This window comes from Fringilla coelebs (assembly GCF_963513975.1).
Source record: "Fringilla coelebs genome assembly, chromosome: 1".
Taxonomy (NCBI): Eukaryota; Metazoa; Chordata; class Aves; order Passeriformes; family Fringillidae; genus Fringilla; species Fringilla coelebs.
In genome coordinates, this window is record NC_140028.1 from 108548510 (window position 1) to 108573416 (window position 24907).

Consider the following 24907-nt stretch of genomic DNA (forward strand, 5'->3'; position numbering starts at 1 on the left):
AAACCTTCTAGTAATTATTAGACAGATGGTCTCTTCCCTCCTCCACCCCATCTGTACAACTCAAAGCTGTTGCACTAAGGACATGGACTCAGTCTCTCCGGAGTTCCCTGGCTGAGCATGGGAGTGAGGAAAGATGGTATCTTGCTTTGTGGAGACCTTGTTGTGCTCTCCCCAAAGTTACAGACTCCGAGGGAATGACTTCCTATCACCTGTGAGACTAAGGCATCATTTTGTGTCTATCTGGGATAACTGCAGCAATGGCAGTAAACGAAGAGGAAAGTTATGAATATGACTATGAAAAGGAAAATGAGAGGAAATGCACTTTTAACAGGCAGAGCCTTGATATCTTGGAAGAAGGTACTTTTCACCTTTTTTTTTTAATATTTCATGGTGGTAGCACATGGCAAACTACAAGTGATTTGAGTAAAATTTGTGGATAAATAGACAAAATTCTGTGTTTTACATGTGTAGCCAGTATGTTTGGATGAAGTATTCGTCTAATATTTAAATAAGATAAAACTTAATTTATGTATACTTATTTAAATAAGAAAGGCACGATCAACAGATGAAAGCTGTGCGATACCTATTTTATAATGAAACAGAAATTGGGAAATCTCTCTCTGGAATTGTAGTGCATTTTTTATATGCCCAAAGTGTGTGTGTCTTATGAAACTGTATATTTTAGGTTGTCATTCCCAGCAGGTGCTTCTAGAACAGAGCAGCAGTTTTGTGCTTATCCATGAATTTGAAAGCACATAGACAGAAATAATCCAAGTGTGGTGTCTTATGACTTAAATTTTCAATATAAAAACCAACCCAAAAATGTTGCTGTACTCTCTGGAAATAATGGGCAACTGACCCATTCAGGTGGAAATGGGAAAGTACATGCATTGAAAATTCTCCTGTGCACCTGCTGAATAGAGATAGTATCTATCCTAGGGCTGCTTCCAGCCAATCTGGAGAAGGTAACCTTCTTCAGGGTTTCAGGTAGTAAAAGCTGAATGCCCCATTCCTGTTGTTTCATGTGCTGTAAATTGTTCTCTGAAGCAGAAGTTTAATGGTAGAGAATTGTTACTTCCAAATGAACTATAGTAAAGATGATGTAGGGATGGTTTGAAGGATCGTTAGCACAGAAATGTGAATTTACATCCTTGTTCACCTCGTGGTTAACAGTTCGTGTGTCCAGAGTTCTTGGTGAAGGAGCCATGCTCTTTGAATGCTGTTGCATAGGATTTTCCTGGAAAACCTCCTTCACAATCAAATATCCTATCTGGTTTTCAGGTTTGTGTGTCTATGTAAAAAAGAAAGGTGCTGAAGAAAATACAGATAAAAAGAAAATTTAAAAGTAGGGATTGGGATGGAGAGGAAGCTTATCAAGAGAGGCCAGCTGACATTTTTTATATTTTATTTCTATTCTTTTAGCAATTAAATTATTACTGAAGCATACATCATGCTGTTCTTGTTCTTTCTGATGACTTTACCTTTCATCCAAATCTAACAGTCTGAAGCTGCTCTTGTTGATTTTGGGGGGGGAAGAAAAATTTGAGTTCTATCTGGGATAAATTTAGCCCTGTCTTTCTACACTGCCTTCCTCTCAAAAGCTCAGTATGTGTTTGAAATGTCTTCTAAAGATGCCTTTTATTCTCCACCTATGCGTTCATATCACCTACACACTCAGTATAGCAGAGATACAGATACACAAAACCTATTATGGTATTTTTATGTATCTCTGCACGTGGGAGTACTTGCAAAGGGTAGTATTTCTCCAGGAGAATGGGTGAGTCAATCCATTCTGTAAGTAAAGCAGATGGAAACACCAGCATGTAGCCTTTTCTTCCTGAACAAAGGAAACATTTTAGCTATATCTGGCTTTAAATCTGGTACCAGAAATGGGAAATTAGAGGATATGCTTCACTTCAACCATTTATAGTTATTGAAAAGAAAAGGATAAAAACTGTGTAATTAGGACTCCTTAACTGTTTGGCCTATTCCATATGCAGGATGTGTACTCACTTCTTGACTGTTATTTCCATAGTCATTTTGCTGTAGTGAGGTTTTCTCTGTGCCGACATTAGACGCTGTAACTCCCCTGAGTTCTGGAGCCTGTCATGGAACTAACGTTATGCCTGGCAGCGTTGCAGTCAGCTCTCTTGATGAGAGTGGAAAGCACCTTTGGAATTGGCATTGCTTTGGAATTGTAAAGTTGCCTGACAGCAATATGTTTACCTTTCATTTGATAAGCTGGCCTTGGGGCTGACTGCAGTGAAACTTTGCTCAGGGATATCTGTTGATAGTGTCTTCTCAGATTTTCTTCATAAAGGAACCTGAGCTGTGAAAGAACAACCTGTCAGCTTCCTTTGATTAGTGATTTGTTGAGTCAGCTGTTTCTGGAAGGGAACTGTTTTGATTCTCGCTTTTGCAGCTGGGACAGGAAAGGACTCTTACCTGCATAGGACTTATGATGGCAGCCATTTCCATTTACTAATGTATTAGTTTAAAAGTCCTATTTATCTAAAGCATTTAGTAAGTGCAGGCAAATAATTTGTCTCAAGTTGAATTAAAAAGAAAAAAAAAAGTCTTGGGATCACTATTAAAATCTTAAATCAGACACTCCAGGGATCTGCTTTCTGGATCTGACTGAAAATGCAGAATACAATAGAATTCAGAGCCATTCAGAGCTCTGGAATCTGTTAATGCTAGAGCAGAAAAGATAGAGAGGAGCCATTCTTGAACAACCATTCTCTCCCAAAGAGTTGGAATAGGAAAAGACTATATACCTTAGAAAGGAGACAGCTGACAATGTGTGGCTTACAGGCTTGTAAGTTCATTTTGGGATTTTTAAAGATGTACAGTCCAGATGCCGATTTGAATCTTTCACACATTTATTAGTTACATTGACTACAGTCTAGACATTTCTTGACAAAAAACAAATGGAAGGGAATGTCAAGATAGTAACTCAGTGGCTAGGAGTAAAAAATCCTTCAAAAAAGTTTTAACTTTGAAGAGAAGAGCTATCCTGAGCTGTATCTGTAAATGATGTATGCATTAAGGCAATTAAGAGAATTAAGGTGTTCCCTCCAGAGACTTTTTCTTATTTTCTTAGTTTCACTTTGTGTCTGTATTTTCCAAGTTACCACATTTGATCTGTTTATGCTAATAGAGGAACAAGTGTCTGATCCTCTTTTTGAAATTTCTTTTAACTTGATTTTTTCTTCATCACTAGAAAATTTGATGCAGTTCATGTCCTACTTAGAGGATGTACTTTGAAATTATTCCCTGCCTGAGGTTTCAGGCAGAGGCTTTAGAAAAGAAGTAAAAGCTGTGCTTTGTTGCTTTTTGGGGTTTTTTTTGCAAACCTATGTTTAAGTAAAAACAAAGGTTTGTATGTAAGGCTTTAATACTGGATTTGCTGAGCTATTTGAGTACCCTATGAGAGAAATGGAAGTAAAGAAACACTCCTTGAACCATAGCCTTAAACAGCAAGATAAAATCTCTTCTTCCAGAAGAATCAGTAGCTGCAGCTTAATATTAAAAGATTATTTTGCATACAGTGCCATTGAAATTACAATAAGCCATGCTGTAGCCTTTGAAGAAGACAAAACCAGAATCTATTGGATTATTGAGTTTGTATCTCTCACAGCATCATGTTCTTCCAGGCTCCTGCACAGAGCTCACCCACAGTGTGACCTGACAGTTGTGGAGCAGCTGGTGCACTGTGACCGCTCCTTATCCCTCTGACCAGGTCACGCCACCGCTGACCTCCCTGTCTGCCTTCTGGAGCGACTGGCCTGCTCCCTGCTTTGGGACTGCTGGGGGAGCCTGGGGAAACTGCCAGGCTGTTCCAATAGGATTTGGATTTCTAGGAAGTTGTGACTCAGAAGCACGTTCTTCAAGCTCTGGTGACAGTAGTATCTTAAAATTTTTAAGGTCCTTAGATGGGCACAATTTCTTAGGGCTGTATCAGTTGTGGCAGGCAGTAGCAGATCTGAAGCCTCTGCCCCAGATTAGCCAGGACTGTCAAAAACACCTCTGCATTGGAGGAGAGGATGCCATATTTATCTTTAACTGTGAAAAAATCAGGAACAGCTGACAACATATTTCAGGTCTAATTTTCCTGAGTTTATTTGAAAGGTGATATATCTAATATGGCACAGTTTCAGAATTCCACATGTGCTTGGCTCAAGTTGATGTAGTGCTCACTGTAACCTGTGCCAGAGCATAGCTATCAGTGGCTCTGGAACTGAAACTGTAATTTTTAGTGGGTGCTGCATCCTTTAAGTGTAAAAATAGCCTTTGAGGAATGAATCTATCGAGAGCCGAGGAGTCCGAGTCTGCCGGGGTCTTTGATTGCTACCGTGTGCCAAGTGGCAGCAGGGAGCACGGCTGCTCCGTCAGATTTGCCATGTGTGTTCTGTGTGGCTCCATGTGCAACCTTCAGGATGCAATGCCCTTGCCATTGTATCTTTGGTGTTTAGACAGAGCTGTGAGCAGAAGGGAGCAAGACAGAAGCTGTTTGTGAGGCAGGGCTTGTCACGACTGAGCAAGAATATAGCAGGCCTTGCCATAGTTAAAGGCTTTGGGTAGGGAACTGTTATGGAAAAAAAAACCACTGTCCCCTCCCACCACCTTGCCAATAAGAAGCATGGGTGTTTAAATGGCAAGAGATCTGTGCTCCGTGAAAACTCCGTGATAGAGTTTTTGATGAAGTAAATTTTGGTAGTAGGGAAATCTTCATGTACTAAGGCCTTCTTTGTTAGACTCTATATTATACAGATCAATATTATCTGCCCAAAAAGTGAAACTTTACAGTGGCATGTTAGTCCTCTTATGTTTCCCAGTAGTTAGAAATAGATATGAAAAGGAGCAGTGAGAGCTGGGCTTTCCTCTTCAGCAGCTGCAGCTCTCTTTTATTTCATTAGTTTATCCTTGGTTGATAGGTCTCAAAAATGAAGAGGGGGTATGTGTTGAGGGATGCAGGGAGCAGGAGCTGGGGATACCTGTGACTACTGGCACTGGCGATATATGTTTTTTCCTCCTTCTGTTTGAATCCTTTGTTTGGCAGGTGGTGGCTCTTTGCAGAAGCTGCCAGTAGTGGTATTCTTGTTCCCCTTTCCTTCTATGGCTGTGTCCTGTTCCTGCAAACATCCTTTACTCTGAATAGCATACTTATTGAGTAGGTGACTTTCAGGGTGCAATCCAGAAAAGTGTATGTGTTCCTCCATGTCCCCGTGTCATTTTCAGCTTGGGAATCAATGCTCCATTAACTTGATGACAAGAAATAAACGCAGGGTACATCCTTTCAGCTTCACTTACTTTGGGAAACACATGAATGTGGTTACCAGTAAATTTGCAGGCTTTAGGATGGCATAAAGATGGTGCTAGGTACTTTAAGGCAGAGGAAATGTTTGATCTGTGTAATGTTTGTCCATTTGTGTGTTTGGCTTTAAAAAAACCCCATACTTTGAAATGCAGATGTATCCCCAGTACCATGTATTTAGTGCTGTCATGAAAATAATGTGAAGGGAGCTTTCTCTGTTTCCTGTTTTGGATCTGTGACATTAGCTTCAAAGCACTTATCAAAATATGTGAGGTTTTTAATGATTCTTTCTTTCTGTGTTATCTATCAGCTTTCTCCATAAGCTGAGAAGTGCAAAGTATATCTGATTTGGCTGTTTGCATGCATCCATGCACTTAGACACAGTGCTCCCTATCACCCTCAAGCAAAAAACTACTGATGTGTGAGTGAGCAAAAAGAGGTCAGTAATTTGGCACTGTAGGTTTTGCATTACAAGGCACTGTCCTTCATTTGCTCTTGTTTTATCTTTACAGCAGCGTTACCAGGCTCTCATACTCATCAGAAACTCCAGCAGGCTAGAAACCTACTATGAAGGATCCATTACATATGTGACGTGTGGGGAGTATTTTTCCACTGCATACTTCCCTGATAAGACCTCTAAATAGTTTTTCAAAATAGTCTGTCTTTTTCACTGATAGATTTTTTGATCACTAAAGAAGTAAAAACTGCTGTACAAGGTATTGGCCAAATGTTAATCTCATACTCCGTGGAGGCTGAATAACTAGATATTTAGACACTTTTTAGGAATTTTTTTTTTAATGATGCTTCTGGATTCCACTCTCACCTTACTTTTCACCTTCTCTTTCCCACAAGCCTTGATTTCTGGGTAATTGAAAACAACACCTTTTTGCAAGTTTGCCCTCCTTCCAAAAGGAAATCCTTCCTTTTTGCTAGTAGCTCTGTGTTTCCACAGTATTGTATGTAGTAGTATGGACAGTAGTTGACTGACAGATTTTATTATATGTGGTCTACTGAAATTCATTTCTACTTGGATGTAGAGGATGCATAAAAGGACACTTCTGCTTTGAAACTCTTTTACTCTGGCAGAGTAGTGTACAAAGATCTTTGTTTTGACAATCACCAACAGAACTTCGATGGAAATTTCTAGATATAAAAGCTGTTGGTGACCAGATTCTACTTTGCTGCTGATTATGTCTGTTGTTATAATGCTGTGGTATTGCCTTGCCAGGTTAAAGTTTAAATGGCAAGTTCTGAAGGAATAACCAAGGGAGTATCCACACAATCAACTTTTATCACTCTCCCAGCTGAGTGACTTTATTCTGTCTGTGGGAACACCATCCTTTATCAGCCTGGCTGTTAGGAAGGTTATACATTTACCTGAATCAGGGCGGTGTGAGGTTGTCATAGTCCTGCTCATTGGTGACTGTTAGTGCTAGGTACAGAATTTAAATGAGCTTACTAATGACAATGTCAAATATTATTTTATAGTAGTGATGGAATGTTGTAACCAGGGGAACTATTTAGTGTGCAGTTGTATTGGAAACCTGCTGGCGTCAGGGTTTCTGGTAGATGTTTTATGGCATGACTTACGAACTTATTATATTTAAAACAAAGTTGAGTTTATGGTGATGTCAGTTTGTGCGTGTGGATGAATAGTCTTCTGAACAATATACTTTCTGTTTTTATGTGAAGTTTTTATGAAAAACTACTGTTAAACCGCTTTCTGCAAGTCACTGCATGTTTTTCCTGTGGGATCCTTATTAGTCTGCTTTTGGGTAATACAGCTTGTAGTTTACAGATGTACTGTGTTTTTACTTCTGCAGTGGTAGAGTTATTCTTTCTATTGATATGTCATGTTTGTCAGGTTATTACTTTGAAGCATAAACTTTTTACTGTTACACTTCCAGACTTACTATTTGAATAAATGCAATTATATTTTGAATAATTTGTATAACATTCTTTGGAGTTCACTGGCACTACTCATGTCAATAAATATTATAAATGTTTTTAGGATGTGATCTGCAAAAGTAGAATTAGAGAAATGGGAAAATAAACAAAGAAATTGGACTTCTTGCCATAATTTAAGCAATTTTCTGATATTTAAATAGGGAAAAATATCCTCCAACATTTCAAGAGATATCTAAGTAATATTGCATTTGATGAATTATCAATGTGCCTTAGTGGTGATCAGCTGTATATTAATTTATAGGCAGATTGTGCATTTATGAATTAGGTAGTGTTGTTTCCTTAGTGTGACAAACTGTCTCCTGCTAATATTACTGTACCGTTCTGCTTTTTTTATCTCCTCAGTGTATAAATCCTATTAGGCCTGATCTGTCTCTTCCCCCGCCTTAGTGTGCACTAGAACAACATTAGCTTATCTGCCAGACGGAGCCTTAAGTGACATTGCCAAGGGTAAATCCCCTGAAGAGCAGTTCAGGCTACAGCAGCCTGATAACTCATGGTCCGTGTGATCCACTGAATTTCATTAACAGTCCCTTTTTCCAGAATTACAGGGTTTGAGGAAGAAGTGTATTTGGGAAAAAAAAAAAAAAGAAATATAGAAGGGTAGAGCAGAAAGTGCTGTTGTTTGCTGTGACTGTTAGTGAATTTTTTGAAAACTTGTTGACTTCTAGATAAGTCAGTTTAGCTTCTTAAAGGATCACCTATGGTGATAGACTGAACTGCATACTTTCTTCAGTCTGAAAAAACTCCTGGTTCTGCCTTAATGATTAACAATCTCAAGCAGTCTAAGTAAATATTTGTTATGAGTAATACTGTGATCACTGTGGTGTGGCTGAGTATTACAAAAACCATTTCTTATTTTGCATGCATACTTTGCTGTCTTGTACCATAAAACCAAGTTCTTATCAACTTAATATGACATAGTCACTTTCTGATGAGCAGTGCCCCTAACAGTATTGGAGTTGCTTATTCATGGAGTAATGCTACTGCGTGTCGTACAATGAGTAGGTGACATGGAATCCTAATTATGTATCTAAGAATATCTGTTTTGACTTCCTGATTATTTTTTTTAATAAACTCAAGATATTGTTCTTCAGAGAAGAAAGTTTTAACATTTTAAGTTTGTTCTGCTGCTGACAAAAGCAAGTGCTTATTACAAGAGAAGCATATGTGTTACCAGTATTACACGATTCTTGGAATTTTTTGAGGGCAAGTTTGGGGTGGGGGGTGTGTGTTGAGTTTTATTTGTCTATTGCTTTGTTTGTTTTGAGTTTTTAGCTCTTGATGTGCTCATCCAAAAGTTGACATAAGCAGGTTTTTAGATGAAAACTTACACACATCTTAACTTAGAAAGCTATGTCTTGCAAAGGATGGGAGTTGAACTTCAGTGATCCTTGTGTGTATCTTCCCACTCAGAATATTCTGTGATCCTCCCCCAATGGCACTGCCTGTTCGATTAATGTTTTGCTTTATTTCTTTGCAGTTTTATGTGCTGAAAGAGTGGGCCAGATGACTAAAACATACAATGACATAGATGCTGTAACACGTCTTCTTGAAGAGGCAAGTATTACATCTGTTTAAGGATCCGTACACAGTGTGAAAAAGTAATACTGAAATTACTGAAATACCCTAATAAACATTGCTGGTAGATTGTCCTTCAGTATGGAAGAATAAGGGCTCTAATTGTATGTACACTTTATCTCATTGGTAAGCTAAATATTCTTTCTAAATAAAGATAATTTTTTTATCTCAGTCAAATGGATTCATTACTTCTGGTTATTTTTCAGTTGAGGCCATGTAACTTGTTCTTGGCCAAATGTTTGCCCTAATGGAAAAGGAGGAGGAGGAATCATCTGAAAATGACACATATTTTTACAGTACATGTAAAACTGAGAGTATCTTTATTGATGGATATATTCTCTTCAGAAAATAATAAAAAAAAACCCTCACAGACTTGTTTTCATAATAATTTGTTCAGATGATTTCTTTACAGAGAAGTACATAGACACAAAATTAGAAAATGCCTAGTACTCTGTTTGCCTTCTTTCCCTTATGGTTGCTTGATTTGGTTGTTGTTTGTGGGGTTTTTATACCATTATTATGAAAATTGGTATTCTTGTAATCCTTAGCACTCAGGAAATGTCAAAAAGTCTCTGTCATGGTACTATGCTTATGTTCAATAAATATCACAATAAATTGTTGGACTAAAATGAGCTGTTTTTCTGCAGTAAACTTGAGCAATGATTTTCCAAAGAATGCTTATGAGTAATTCTTTAGGTAAAAACTGCCGGAATTGTATTAGTCCATGGCTGACTGCAATTTAGTCCTTTATACTCAATTGCTTGCTTATTGCAATAACAATGTTGCAAATGGTGTCTTTCTAGCCAATTGGGTGCTCTGTTATTCCTCTAATTCTGCAAGAAAACAAGCATGGGAATGAATGCTCACGTCTCCCACCTGTTCTGGTTACCCCTCAATGCAGTACAGTCTTATATTTTGTGCTTTGAGCCAAACCCATTCAAACACCTCTGTACAAATTACCTGTTAAAACTGATGTGTTACCCAACAGACTTCTCCTGGAAAAATTCAACACCTTGTAGTAACAGTGTGTAAACTTGTTTGTGCCCTGTTCCCTTTGCCTTGTTTGGCTGAGATTTACTGCACTTGGTCTGTGACTCCTTCTAGTAATGATGGCAGCATTCTGCCAAGCAGTTTCCTCCCCTGAGTCCCTGTAGCCAAATGTCTATAGATCCAGGCACCACACTCACGGGAGCAATGCTTGAAGGACTTGCTGAGCCAGTATTTTAAAGCTTCTTGAGTACTTTCCTAGCTGGATGTTTGGAAGGGAAAAATTAGGGAGTGTATAACATGCCAAGCTTTATTTAAAAAAATACTTTCAGTGAGCCTTTTTGTTTTGTTTGACCATCATTTCCAATGAAATTACTCTGTTCATAGGGATAGGTGCACTTACAGCACCTTTCTTTGTTCTCCATATGATTGCTATCCTAAGAGATTATGGCCATTTGCAGAATTTAACTCCTTCCGTTGCTTCCACATATACGAGTGAGAGAAAAAACAAAAGCCAATCCTTGTCTGTCTTTCATGTTTGCAAGCTTCAGGTGCTTGCATTACAATGTTGAAAGGTGCAGCATTTGGGAAGATAGGAAAGAGAAGATCTTGAAAGAGCATGTGTGCAGATATTTCAGAAATCTGTGCCTATACCCCTGAAACTAAGGAAAGAAAGTGGCACCAGGCCTGCCTGGGTATGTGGTAAAAATTTGAGCAGGTTTCATCATAAATCTGCTTTCTCATCTTTTTCTTATAATAGTGTAAATGTGTCTTGCTTCTCAGTATTATTTTTTTACATATAGCTGTAATAAATTGGTTCCTTATCATTGTGTTAGGAAGAGACCTGTGCCCAAACTGAAATTTAGAGCTGAATTGCTAAAAATTGGGTAGGAAGGATGGGGAGGTTATTTGAAGAGCCTGGACATGGATTTGCATTCTTCAAATTGGAAGTTAAAAAGCGTTGGTGCTGGATAGCTGCTCCTCTGTAGAGTCAAAATCACAGCAATGTATTTTTTCACTCAGTATTTATGTAGTGAGCCAAATTAGTGAACAATAAGTTGGTTTAAAATGTATCTAAATATATTTTTGATAACTCTGTGGCACCTATTGTTCTGAAAGATTGTACATAAGATTACATAAAGATTTTATGGCTTGATAATGGCAGTAGCTTTCAATGCAAATATAAGTCTGACCTTCAGAAACCATTTGGAAAATGCTATTTGCAGACACAGCATTGATCAGTCACCTTTCTTTTTATTTACTGGTTATTATATAACTTTAATTTTTCCATTATGAAAGCCTCTTCATTCAAATTCATTGACTTCAAATCCATGTGAACAGTAGCCTGTATGTTTTGTGGGCTTGGTCGTTAATGTACACATGACATAAGGTAGCATTTAGTCAAAATCTGGGTGGTAGTCAGGGGCAGTAAGTAAGCCCCAAACAGTATTTTCAATAACAGGGAGAAAATTCTTTCTCAAATGGTGTTGAACTAAGGATATGTTAGGGAATTGACCACAGCACTATTTTTCCACTATTAAAAAAATCTAATAGTTAAATAAGAAAATGATAAATAGAAATGCTTAATGAACAGCGCAAAATTTTATGCAGTTTATTATCTTCTCCCAAGCAGATTACAGTCCCATGTACCAGCTTCTGCAAGGCTGAGACATCCTTATGTACATGTCATCAACAGGATAAGCTCCTAGTTTTTTTTGGTACCTGTGGGGAATTGTCAAGACAGGTGATTTCCAGCACTCATAGAGGAGGGGGAGGAAGAGGCAAAGCATGACATGAGAGTAACCACTTAATGTAGTTTGGGGCATCTGTAAAAAGAAAAGAGTTAGGTTTTGTTTTTGTACAAAAGCACTAATGCTTGGGATACACAAAAATAGGAGCTGAATGTCCATTGTGGTGGAACTGGCTTCTACTCCTGCATAGCTCATTGCCTTTTATTTGTAGGTGGAGCAAGTGAAAACTGAAGAGTGCTTTGAGAGAGGGTCAGTCATTTCTGAATAATGCTGTTGTATGCAAGATATGCATATGCGAGAGTAGAAAAGGAAAATTGGCAAAAACCCCCAAACACATAAACCCCTACAGAAGGAAAAAGTCTTTTTATTGTTAAGTGCTTGTTTCTTCCCTTTCAAGGCAACTTTACCCTCCCTCTGATCCTTTGGTGATTAAAAAAATATAAATTGAAATTGGCTTTCTGTTCTTAATGCTTCACAGAAAGAACGGGACTTAGAATTAGCTGCTCGGATTGGCCAGTCACTGTTAAAGAAGAATAAATCACTGACAGAAAGAAATGATTTCCTGGAGGAGCAAGTAGAACACATCAGAGAAGAGGTAAGATTTTTATGCCTGAATGCTGTATATGCAGTGATGGGGAATTTTCTTCTAGCTTCACCTTGTCCATACAGTTGGCTGTGGGCATCCTGCTTCTGTGTCTGACCACTCTCTCTGCTAAAAATGTCTTCCTTATATCTAGTCTAAATCTGCTCTCCTTTGGTTTAAAACCATTACCCTTTATCCTATCACCACAGACCCTGCTAGAAGGTCTGTTCCCATCTTCCTTATAAACCCCCTTTAAAGTACTGAAAGGCTGCAGTATGGTCTCCCTAGAGAATTATCTTCTCCATGCTGAGCAACCCCAATGCTCTCAGCCTTCCCTTATAGGAGAAGGAATATTTTTGTGCCTTCCTCTGGACCTGCTTGAACAGGTCCATGTCTATCTTATCCTGAGGACTCCAGAGCTGGGTGCTCAGCAGAGAACAGCTGAGGAGGAAAATCACCTCCCTCAACTTGTTGGTCACGCTTCTTTTGATGCAGCCCAGGGTATGGTTGGCTTTCTGGGCTGGGAGTGCACACATTGGTGTGATCAATAGAACACACCAGAAAGCTTATATCATTTCAAGTAGCACCTGTGCTTTAAAACAGGTCTTTAGGAGTAAGTACAGCTGTCATTAAACTCCAACTTAATAAATGAGCTAGGAGCCAATGTTGTTTCTCCTATTCTGAGGCATGGCCTTCCTTTTTGAATCTCCCATATGTGGTTTTGAGCAGGACAGAGAGCAAGAGAACAGTGAACAACAGTGGAGTAAAAACTTTAATATGATTCATAATTAACACTGCTCAGGAGTGAGAGATGTTGCATTATGAACATCTCACATAAAGGATAAAGTGCGGATGGAGTAGTCGGTGATGTGTGATAAATGGTGGTGGAGCACACACAATGAAATAATATCCTTTGATGTGGCCCACCCTTTTTAGCATGGAAAACTAGTTCTGTTCTCTCCCAAAGGAGTGCTGTTGCTTGCTGCCCAAGTCCCATCATGAGGCAGACCAATTTGTTTGTGTATTGGTTAGTATGACATGCACTGGGTATATGCAAGGTGACTGAGCAGGACTGTGCATTCATATCATCCATCCAGAGTGGAAAATTTGATTGAGGAAGGTGGAGGGACAGGGACAGGCTGCCTCTGTCCATGTCTGTTTTTATTTAGAGGGACTGAGGAGCAGCATTAGGAAACGTGCCACCAAAAATAAGCCTCTTACCAGGTGGCTTGGTATGTTGGGCCATATGTTCTGTCAACACCCCTCTTTCACACTGTTATTTTGATTCCTTCAGAAACTGATGCTTTTGAGGCAGAGCTCATCAGACTTTAAAGTCATGACACTTTTGTGCATTGAAAATACACTTTAATAGGTTGCAGATTTTCTATTAAAACTGAATTTTGAATATTTGAACAGAACAGTAACTAAGACAACTGTCTTTAGGAGCAAAAGATAAGAGAAGCGAAATTAATTGATACTTCTAAAATTCTATAAAATTTGCCTAAAAATGATTTGTGTGGGAGATATGTGTTTTCTGTAATACAGGGACAAATTATTTCTGATGTGTGGTGTAAAATTAAGGTTTTATTGGTAGATATATCACGGCATGAATAATTTAGCTTTATATCTCTTTGACCTTTGTCACGACAAAACTTTCTGTCCATCCCGTTAAGCAGGCTGAGTTTTCCTTTGTGCTGGTAACATGCCATGTTGATAGATACATGTCCAAGTTATAAAGACCTGTGCAAAGTGCATCAGATTCTTGGGTTTCTCTTTTGAGTTTGTGTTGTTAGGCACTGCTAAGTTTAAGAAGAGGCTGTGATCGTGTTCAGTAAAAACTGTTGTTACTGAGATTTTTTGCTGCAGTAGAGAACAAAAGGGTGAGTGGACTCAAGCAAGCCCCTTAGTGTGGGCAAGACACTTCAGTCTCAGCTTACTGTTTCACTAGTATATTCTAGAAGCATAAACATTATACTGAGGAAACACTCTTAATTGTGAAGTATTTTGCTTTACAGATATGGGTGTCTGCTTTTTCAGCAGCAGAGTGTAGTTCCCAGGTACAGTGTGTCTATCTGCTGTTACAGTAAGAATGTTGCAGCTCCATGTTCCTTTTGTCTGGGATGGTGCTGCCTATATTTTGGTATTGTTTCCTTTGACATTAGAGCTCAATATCAAAGAAATGTAAACTGTAAATCTGCACAATGTGAATTGTATTCAGAATGGAGTAACTCGCTAGTTTCTCCTAACTTTCTAAATTTCCCAGTTTCTGCTTCTTTTTCCTCTACACATTTTTTCCTATGTTTCTGAAGCTAAAATGGCAGCACTTCCAATGCAGTGTCAGTCCTCAAATAACACCACCTCAAACCTGTGTTAACTTCTGGGCAAAAAAGCCCTCTAGACCCATTATTTGAGTTCCAGGTCACCTGTCAGAGTTTGTGTTTTGATGATAGCAGGTTTCAAAGTCCAGGTTTCATTTTGTTCTGAGAGGAAAGTAAAAAATTGAATTCTAATCTGGAATGATAGCTTAAAAAAGAGAACATTACTTTTGGTCTATTAAGAGTAGAAAGTAATGTTGGAAAGAAATGCTCTTTGACTTGGTACTCGTATGTGTGCTTTTTACATACAGTGTAACAGGGTGTCTTTTTTTGAGTAATTCTAACCTGTTAAGCACTTAGTTGCTGTCAGGAAAAGCAAATCAACTCTACTCTTGAAACAGTTGTTCATGATTCAGTAAAGATTGATCCTATGAATAGGTCCCAGGTCTTTAAACTGCTGTTCTCTGTGTGAGGATACTTTTATCTTCTATTTAAATTATTTTAAGATAAGTACATCTATTTCATAAGTTAGTTCTGAAGCTGAGTAAAGCTGTCAGGCCAGCAGAGGCAATTAAAAGCCAGAAGAGATGAGTTATCACCATGCTTGGTCTGTGGATGTCATGGGCCTTGTCCCATGCACAGTGAGGGCTCAGTCTCTATTGCTTGGTAACAATACCAAGATTGTGCAACAGTAACGGGGCAGCATTAGCTCTGGAGGGCACATGTGGCAGTGCCTTGTGAAAATGTAGAACAGGCTATTTCTGTTTATAAAACAAATTCAGTGTTTTGCAGTGTGAAAATGTGTACTGGGTCTCTCTGGGATGCCAGTAATACTCTTCACCAGCCCACCTGGTGCTGTGCTTTGGGTTTCGGACTAAATCAGTGATGATAGCCATGTCTTGGCTATTGCCAAGCAGTGCTTGCACAGCATCCACCAGGCTCTTTTCTTTTTCCTTCATGCCCCTCCCAGCCTCCCCAGCTTTTTTTTTTTTTCTCCCTCTTCACTCTGTCCACCATCTGCACAAGATGCTGGCAAGCTGACCCAAACTGACCAAAGGGATGTTCTATACCATATGTTGTTATGTTCAACGATAGAAGGTCAGGGAAAGGAGGAAGAATCTGGGACATTCATGGTTATGGTGTTTGTCTTCACAAGTGACAGTTCTGTGTGCCAAGGTCCCACTTTCCAGTAAGTGGCTGAACATGCACCTGCTGATAGAAAACAGTGAATAAATTCCTTATTTTACTTTGCTTGCATGGGAGGCTTTGCTTCACTTATTAAACTGTCTCAGCAAGAAGTTTTTCTCGGTCTTGAGCTTCTGAGTCTCTCCTTCATCCTATGGGGATTGTGGGACAGACTGTGTGCTCAGCTGCTCACCAAAGTTAACACACCACAAAATGCTGCATTAAAGGGAGGTGTTGCTGGAAGTTACTGTAGTGAGTGTTTCACAGTTCCACAGCCTGACTGAGATTGGAAGTGAGCTCTGGAGGTCATCTTGTCCAAACCTGCTTCTCAGGCAGGACCCCCTACAGTCCATTGCTGAGGACCATGTCCAGATAGTGTTTGACTACCTCCAAGGATGGAGACCCCACAAGCTCTCTGGGAAACCTGTGCCAGTGCTCAGTCGTCCTCACAATTAAAAAGTTGCAACCAATGTTTAAGAGGAACCATCCATGTTTCAGTTTATGCCTATTGTTTCAGATCCTGTTCCATTAAAAGATCAACTTTTCTGACTGTTCACCCTCTTTTGGAGGTTTGGAATGCTCAGAAATTGCAGTAAAAATAGTATCCTCAGTCTTTTTAATTCATAGAAAAAAAACAGTAGCAAGAGCTGGAGATGATCTTGTGTCCACCCACAGACAGCATTTGAATTCTTGCTTCTTAAGGAGGCTGAGTTATAATGTGCTGAAGGGAAGTAAATCGTTATTTTTGGTTCAGCATTTTTGCTCTTCCTGAAATGGAGAAAGCAAGCCTCCAAAAATTAATGCACAAATTTTGTTCAATAGCTTTCTAAAATGTGGTTGGATGGGGATGGGTTTTTTCCCCCCTTGCTATTTAGAACCCACGTCTCAGGAGGACTTGGTGCCTTAGCACTTCTCATTATGCAGAACAGTCTTAGTTAAGTAAATGACCTTGTTTGCCTCAAATTCTGAACAATTCAAGTGCTTTTTTGGATTGCATCTGCTCTTTTGTTCGATGAAAATGGAGTTCAAATCTATGTAATTGATATTCTCTGGTTTTTTCCTAATAATAAGTACAAAGAAAAGTATGCTTACAATATGAAAAGCAGAAGTTTATTAAAAAGAAACATACTGTGCATTTTTTTCATGGGAAAGTGCAAACTGAGGGCCAAGTCTTGCAGTGCAAGTGGAAGGAAATTGATGTGTCTGATCAGTTATGCTGTCTGTAGTTGTGCAAGGCAAATAAAAGTGATCTCCTGCTGCTGGCATCTTGAATCACAGCTGTGAAGTTGTGTATGTGCTACTGTCTAATTGGGCTTTTAACCCTTTTCTTGGAGAATAGCAATATAAAGTAACAAAGATTACATTTGTAGAGTTCACAATTACAAGGAATCTTAATCACCCACTTCTGATGTTTCATTCATTTTTGATGTATGCATATACTAAGTATGGGAATCCCACAAACTACCAGAGCCAAAAAAATCCTGGAAACTGACTGCAACTTTCACTGTTGGAACAGCCTCAGAACAGCAGCCTCCCACTGTGTGGTGGTGTTCTGCAGCTCAACCCGCACTTGAGTCACAATTGTAACCTTACTACACAAACATTTCAGTAATTTTATGTAAAGCCTCTTGGAGAGGAGGAAATGTTGGCATCTGAGGCCTGCAAGGTCAGCATCCATGCCAGAAGGTAATGGTCATCACACAAAATGGATAAATGCAGTATTTGGCTTGATTGTGCCACATTAATTTCTTGCTGTATCATTGCAATATATCCATTACCATGTGTGTGAATCTAGACTAATGCAACAGTGAGTCAGGATTGCTCATCTTAAAAAAGATAAAAAAGAAACATGTCTAATAGCAGTGAATAATTGCATATTTGAACCAGTAAAAAATCATTTAATGTCTACTTTAAAAGGTACGCTTTCCCTTCTTTCTAAGAAATAAAAGAAATTATTCTGGTCTGTTTCAGTCTTGGACTCTTGACTCTCAGTCCAAGATGATGCCTAGAAGGTGAATAACAGGCTAATTTGTGGTGAGTTTGCTTAAAAATGTGTCTGGAAAACCAGCTTACTGATCTGCGAGCTCTTTCTTTGTGTAGGTTTCTCAGCTGCGGCATGAGCTGTCCATGAAAGATGAGCTGCTCCAGTTCTATACCAGTGCTGCTGAAGAAAGCGAACCGGAGTCTGTCTGTTCCACCCCGTAAGTCAATCGATCTGCAGCACTGAACTGTCATCTGTGGGATGACTTCATAACTTTGAAAAGTGGTTAAATTGCCCCTGTATTGGCTGGTACTATAAAAGGGACTCAGAACTTGGTGCAAGGTCCAGCTGGAAGGACTTGCACTGAGCCAGCTGGCTATCCAGGTGCCTACAGGAGCCAGGAGGGAAGATACGTAGGGAGGCTGCTGGCACGACGCTGCAACTTTCGGAGGAACTGGGTCACTGGTGTGGTGGGGCAGCTGTGGGTGGCACTGACAGCAGCCCAGTACACCATGCACATTTGCATGTGCTAGAACATGCTGTATGAGTGCCCTTTGTGCTTGAAGGACCTCTGAAGGCACTATGGAAAAATTCCAAGCCAAGGGAAAGAAATAAAGCGTGGCTTACAGCGTGGATTCCAGGCACTTAGCTGGCTGAGCAGCATTGCAGGCTCTGAGGGCCTGTCTGCCCTTGCAGAGTTATTGCTGCATTCTGATGAAGCATGTGCAGCATGAATCAGGAGCTATTGGATTGCTCCCTGTAGTAACATGGTTTCTTTTCTTGTAGCCTTGGCTGAACAAATTTTCCATAGGAAATGTGCAGAATAATGAATAAAATTTTTAAATGTTTTCTTTCGAAATTCACTGCAAATTTATTGCTGCCCAAAAGCACTGGCATGAATAAGCTATATTTCATGTGGCTCTGTTTGCTTTTGAGACCTGTGTTCAGTTTTTGCTTCTGTGAAATTTGCTGTAATAAATGTAAAAATTGTTTAAAATTGTTGCTTTTTCCTACAAGGCTGAAGAGGAATGAATCTTCCTCCTCCGTCCAGAACTACTTTCATTTGGACTCTCTTCAAAAGAAACTCAAGGACCTTGAAGAGGAAAATGTTGTGCTGAGATCTGAGGTGAAATTGCTCCCTTTGTTTTGCTTAATATAGTTGTTCATCTAAATGCCAGAACACAGGTTTTGGGAAGCTTGTATTAAAAGCTGGCAGTCTAACAAAGAGTATAATTCCACATGTAATGGATCTGTCTGTGATTGTTTAATCACCATCCTTTATACTTTTAAATGAAGGAAAGCTACATAGAATCACAGAGTCGTTTAGGTTGGAAAAGAGCTCTAAGGTCATTGAGGCCAACCTTTGACTAATCAATACCTTATCAACTAGACCAGAGCCCTGACTGCCATGTCTAGTCCTTTCTTGAACATCTCCTGGGACAGTGACGCCAGCCCATTCCAATGTCATATCACCCTTTCTGTGAAGAAATTCTTCCCAAATCGAGTTACATGCAAAGCAGTGTTTGTGCAGAAAGAATGTGCAGGAGCATGGGCAGATTTTGGAGTCTGGGATTGCACTTTGAAACAGGTTTAAAGGGCTGACCTGGCAGATACATGTGACTTAAGCTGCAGATCTCAAGTTTGTAGGCTGGCATGGTCTCTGATATCAATTCCATATTTGTCAAAATGCAAATTTCTAGCCTAAATTTGCATTACATTTCTTCATTTTGTGTTTCAAGTCAAGGCAGTTAATATTTTAAATTGAATGTGTTTTTCTTCTCTTTATTTTTTATAATACTGTTTCTTTCACAGATGATACAGTTTTTTAAAGTTTAATAATTGACTATGAAGTGAATAATTTTATATTTTCAATCCAACTTTTAAATGTGGGAGCATGTTACCACTTTGCAAACATGTAGCAGAGTATAGCAGGAGAGATACTTTTGGTCTAAGGGTGAATACATGAAAATAGAATGTTACTACCACTGCAAATGCAGGACCTGCTGTAAATAGGTAGTGCCACACCTTTGCACAAGACGCCAGGTAATGGAGACTGCTGTGCTCTTAACTGAGAAGGTGCACAAGGAAGGTGAGCAATAGATGGTCTGAGAACAATGAACCTTAGAACTGAGAGAGCCACTCCTTCAGGAGCTCTGCAGTAGGAAACCCCAAGCAGCAGCACTGCCTTCCCATCCAGGGAGATGAAGTCTGTGCCGGCAGGACACAGGATGAAGCCAAATCTGAAACCTGTGAGCTGTGCAGTTCTCTGTAGATGCGGTCTGTGGGTGTCTGTGCGTGCCCCCAGCTTTAGGAATAGATTACAGACCCACTGAGGTGGTGCTAGACAGAACCAGCTGGCTGCAGCCATGCTGCTCTTGGCACTCCCAGAGTCAGAGTGGAAAAGACAAACCAGGGAAGGAGGTTGCATTAAGGTTTTTTGTCAGTTACTGTGCCAGAACTTTTCAAATAGGATCAAATAGCATGTTTTTTAAATACCTGAATGTTTAATTCAGTTATTTAAACCAAGCATTTCTTTATTTTTGGTGATACCTAGCTTTGCTCAGTGACCAGATCAAGTTCTGCATGCTAGTGCTTTGTATGTCCAAGCCCTTCTTTTTCTTTTTACTTTTACTGCAAAATGCACAAGTGACATCTAGTGGGGATATGGTGATAATGATGCAAGTTTCCCTGTGCAGTAATGTCTCTGCTGAATGTTCACCTGGCCTCTTTTTTCACAAACATGTGGGAGGGCAGGCAAAAACTGTAGTTTCTCACTGTCTTCCTGAAGGAGTGATTAGAATAGCTTGTCTTTCTGAAGCAGATGGAAGTGCAACAACAGACTGGCAAAGAACAAATGTGCTAATGTAGCATATTTGATGTGGATTTCTTGAACAGGCCTGTCAGCTGAAGACGGAAACAATTACTTATGAAGAGAAAGAACAACAACTTGTCAATGACTGTGTAAAAGAGCTAAGTATGTGCCTACTTTTTTATACTTTTTTGAGATGGGTCAGTAAAAATCCAAAACAGATCACTCAGTTGTGTTTTTCAGTGGTTATTATTTTCCTTTTATAAATGGTTATGAGAAGAAGACTTCTGGGCTGAAATTTCACAGCAGAAAATGTTGGCTAAAAGCTAAATCTTTCTCATTTAAAAATAATTTTGCATTGAAAGTGTTCAGTCTCCTTTGCAGCATGAGCACTTGATGCCTTTCTGGTTTTGCATCCTACTGTGTTTTTCAAAAAAACCTTACTGTGAATTGGGGGTAGGATTCTGCTGAAGCAAGTGATGTTCCAAAACAACATCTTTATGCTTACTTTTCTGATTTTGGGTTTGTGATGTTAATTGTAATTACTTATCTTAAAGGGGATGCTAACATCCAGATTGCCAATATCTCCGAAGAGCTAGCAAAGAAAACTGAAGATGCTGCCCGGCAGCAAGAAGAAATCACTCATCTTCTCTCTCAGATAGTCGACCTGCAGAAAAAGGCAAAAGCTGTAAGCAATCCAGTTGAGAGACTACTGTTGTTATTTGCTACTAATGTAACTGGAGGACAGATTAAAATCCTCTCTGCACTAGTGCCTAAAAGAAATAGTCCACCTTCCTTATATGGATGACCTTGTTTGGTGTGTAATATCTGGCATACTTAACTAGAAAGAATTAATTTATTAAAAGATGCATATATGATTTCTCAAATGCAATAGTTAAAATTATTTTAAATATTAGATACAAAACTTTGCTCTGAGTTATGTCAGTGAGACAAGAATGTCAGTGCAAGTATTTCAGTGGGCGCTTACTTGTTTGGAGGTTCATTTAGCAAGGTACATTCTAATGCTGTGTGTTCTTGTGTAAATGTTATAAATGTTTTTAAACTAATGTGTAGATTAGTATTGCTGGGGAGGAGAGGTGAGCAAAGTTACAATGTTCCTACTGTAGTATATGATGCAAATACCACAGGACAAAACATCACAGTATTTCTAATTTTTTTGGCTATTTTAGTGTGCAGTTGAAAATGAAGAACTTGTCCAGCATCTGGGAGCAGCTAAAGATGCCCAGAGACAGCTCACAGCAGAGGTGAGTACATTACTTAGTAATACAATAATTTAGTAGCCGAGCAATGACTGTTTACTTTGTCATGAGAGGTTCAGTCTGAGTTGGATCAGAAATATTAAATAGTTTTGCCTGTGTATATGCAATGAAGGAACATTTATGTTCCTAGTAGAGTTCAAACCCTTTTCTTTCCTATTCTCTGCTCCTTCAAGTGACACACATTTTGAAACACAGAGACTTATGGGCTGTACAGGAACGCCTTTAGAGGCTGACTTCTCTAGGCTGGTAATTTCAGCCTATTTTGACTAGTGAGATAACATAGAAGAGCTCATTGTTCAGTATATAAACATAAGGCAGTCCAGTATTTTGGGTTGTCTTATGGGTGCTACATTCGCATGAAAGAAAATGGACAAGATGGAATGACTAAAGCTTGATCCCTTTAGAATGTGTCCTGCACTTGCACTACTTGGTGATGAAGGTGGGAATGGCCAATGAAGCTTTTCCAGTGGGTGGACCTTTTGTATCTGTGGTGCTCAACAAAGATTGGGCTCGTGCCTCACCATTGCTTTCTTAGGAAAGAAAATGAACCGGATCTCTTTTTCTAAAACAAATAGCTTATTTTTATGAAAGTTGTAGGAATGTGGTGTTTCAGACTTCTGCCCCTTTGCCAAACTTATTTGAAGTGGCTGATGAACCCACAAGCTGTGAGGGCACACAGACATCTGTAGACAGAGTGATTACATAAGATGTGTTTCCTGAGAAAGCTAAAAATAAGGCATAGTCTTAGGCTGTTGAAAGCTACACATGTATGTCTATGTTTGCATGAAAGTCCTGGCTTTAAAATTCCTGAGTCCTTTGACCATTGTGGAATGTCTTGTCCTCACACCATGGTGTTTGCCGCTGTGGTCATCATGGCAGTGATTAAGCACTAAACCTGATCAGACTAAAGATATTTTTTTAGCTCTGTATCTTCTCCTTGACAATGGCTTCACATGGAGGGAAAGGAAGGAAATAGAGCAAACAGTTCCTTCTGCATAGTTACCCTCCCTGCTTGCCTTCCTATCACTAATCCATGTTATTAATGATCCTCCAGTGATACTCAGTTGTTGGAGATCGATTCCTTTAAAGTGGGATATTCTTCCCTACACCATTCTTGCTTGCCAGTATTAAAAAAATTTGGAGGATTTTTGTGGTAATAGTGCACCCCATAAGGCCTTGGACTGTTTTCCCTATGTTACAGTTGCGAGAGCTGGAAGACAAGTATGCAGAGTGCATGGAAATGCTTCATGAGGCTCAAGAAGAGCTGAAAAACCTTAGGAACAAGACAATGCCCAATGCTATATCACGTCGGTACCACTCCCTTGGTCTCTTCCCTATGGTAAGCTGATTTAAGGGAAAACCTGCACACACCAAGCAAAGGAAGTGTGTTTGCATCTGACTTACAGCTTCAGGGATGGGATGCTAGGTCTGACATAAGCATGGATGAAATGTGTATTTGCATAGTATTAAAGGATACCTGAGTGATCAGTTTTGCAAACCTGGTTCTGAAACAGTAGTACTGTGCAGCTCTGCGGCAGTGTTATATACAGCCTGCAGCTGGGTGTGCTCATGCTATGAAACCTGGTTAGGAGGTTAAGCATTAACAGGTTCTTAGACACTTCTATACATCTTTGTTAGGCATCTCCTCTACTGTGGTGGCTGATGCTCATTAGGAGCTTTCTGTTTGTCTTCAATATCCTTGGAGATAAAACCTTCTAATACCATAACTATGGTTTTCAGACATGGCATCTTTCTAGTAATTTATGATATACATTTTAGTTCTTCAGTCTAAACCTCTGAACAGGGTTAAAAGCATAACTTCTTGTTTTATAGTGACTGAAAATTCAGTGGTTCGTTAAACAAATGTTGTTAGTCTGTATGATGACAAAAAGTTATGGTGGTTTCACTGGTGTTATCAACTTTCTTTACCTGATTTCATGTGATTATGACATTTAAAACTCAGGAACTATGCAGTACCCTCAATGAAATGAAAAAAAAGAGTGGATAAGAATGTGTGCAGTGACTTGCTCTGCTTGCCTGTGGTATCTCTAGAGTAGTTAGATTACTTCTGAAGGCAATGGTATCAGTGGCTTCTTTTGAAACACATTAATGTAATCAAGCAGCAAAATCTGGCCTGCCTTGTCTTACTGCTGAAGAAGAACACATTTCATTTGTGCTCACAAGAAGTAATTGCCAGCAAAGGCTTAGCTTGCCTTTTTGTGCTTCCCTCTGAGACTGAACACAGGCCAAATTAAAGTGCAGACATTTAATAATACAAGTTGTGCTTGCAAAAATAATACAAATTGTCCTTGCACAAATACAGCTGAAAGCTGTGAAAAGTAGGCTTGTGCTGGGATAGGCTTATATGTTTTGTGTGAAAATGATTTTCAAATGTTGAACCATAGGACAAAAGATCATTTAGGTTTGTTAATGTTTGATACTTAGACCTTGCACCCAGCAGTAAAACTTAGTGACCAGCTAGGGAAAATTGATGGCCTGTTACCTCTAACCTTATGGAGAAAGTATATAGTGCTTTGTGCCAAGAATCATGTAATTTTTGTGGATGAGTGGATAATGCTGTAGGTTTTACGTTTATTCTAAATGAGAACATAAAGAGCAAACTTTATCCATGAAAGGTGAGTGTTACTGAGTATGGAATTCAGTCTGGTAGCTGGATCATGTTGTTGCCTACAATGCTTTTTTAAAGTTCTTTGTCAGGTATTATGCATTATCAGACAGTACATACTACAGGAAAATAAAGCTAAGCCATATTTTGTCAGTGCTTTAAATACCTACATTAGTTTTCCAGTCATTTTTCTTATTTAAACCTTCCTTTTTTCTTCTAGAAATACTCTTCATTATTTATTATTTTGTATAATTATTATTTTCTGTCATGCCAACCTATTAATGCTATGATATTTGTTTCTCTTTTGTGCTTATTTTTAACAGGATTCTTTGGCAGCAGAAATAGAAGGGTCAATGAGGAAAGAACTGCATTTGGATGAACCCGATTCTCCTGACTTGGCGTATGACTGAAAAATAATTGGTTCCCAAATGATTGGTTATATATGAATTTAGTTATTTCATGAGAAGAGAAAAAGGAGGAAATAGTTGAGCTAGATATTTAGAAAGAAATATTTCTAGCTGAATGTG

The 24907-nt window shown here is 39.1% G+C and overlaps 1 protein-coding gene across 4 annotated transcripts in view; it reads left to right on the forward strand.

The window, feature by feature from the left end:
- TRAK1 (trafficking kinesin protein 1) overlaps positions 1–24907 on the forward strand; it is a 126434-nt gene that overhangs the window by 78067 nt on the left and 23460 nt on the right. For all 4 annotated transcript variants that reach the window (XM_084215475.1, XM_084215473.1, XM_084215474.1 and 1 more), the window contains exons 4-12: positions 8766–8846; positions 12084–12196; positions 17785–17885; positions 18683–18791; positions 20561–20639; positions 21032–21162; positions 21665–21739; positions 22956–23093; positions 24704–24780. In XM_084215475.1, the coding sequence (XP_084071601.1) occupies positions 8792–8846; positions 12084–12196; positions 17785–17885; positions 18683–18791; positions 20561–20639; positions 21032–21162; positions 21665–21739; positions 22956–23093; positions 24704–24780 (878 nt within the window). In that variant the 5' untranslated portion in view covers positions 8766–8791. The remainder of the gene's footprint in view (positions 1–8765; positions 8847–12083; positions 12197–17784; positions 17886–18682; positions 18792–20560; positions 20640–21031; positions 21163–21664; positions 21740–22955; positions 23094–24703; positions 24781–24907) is intronic.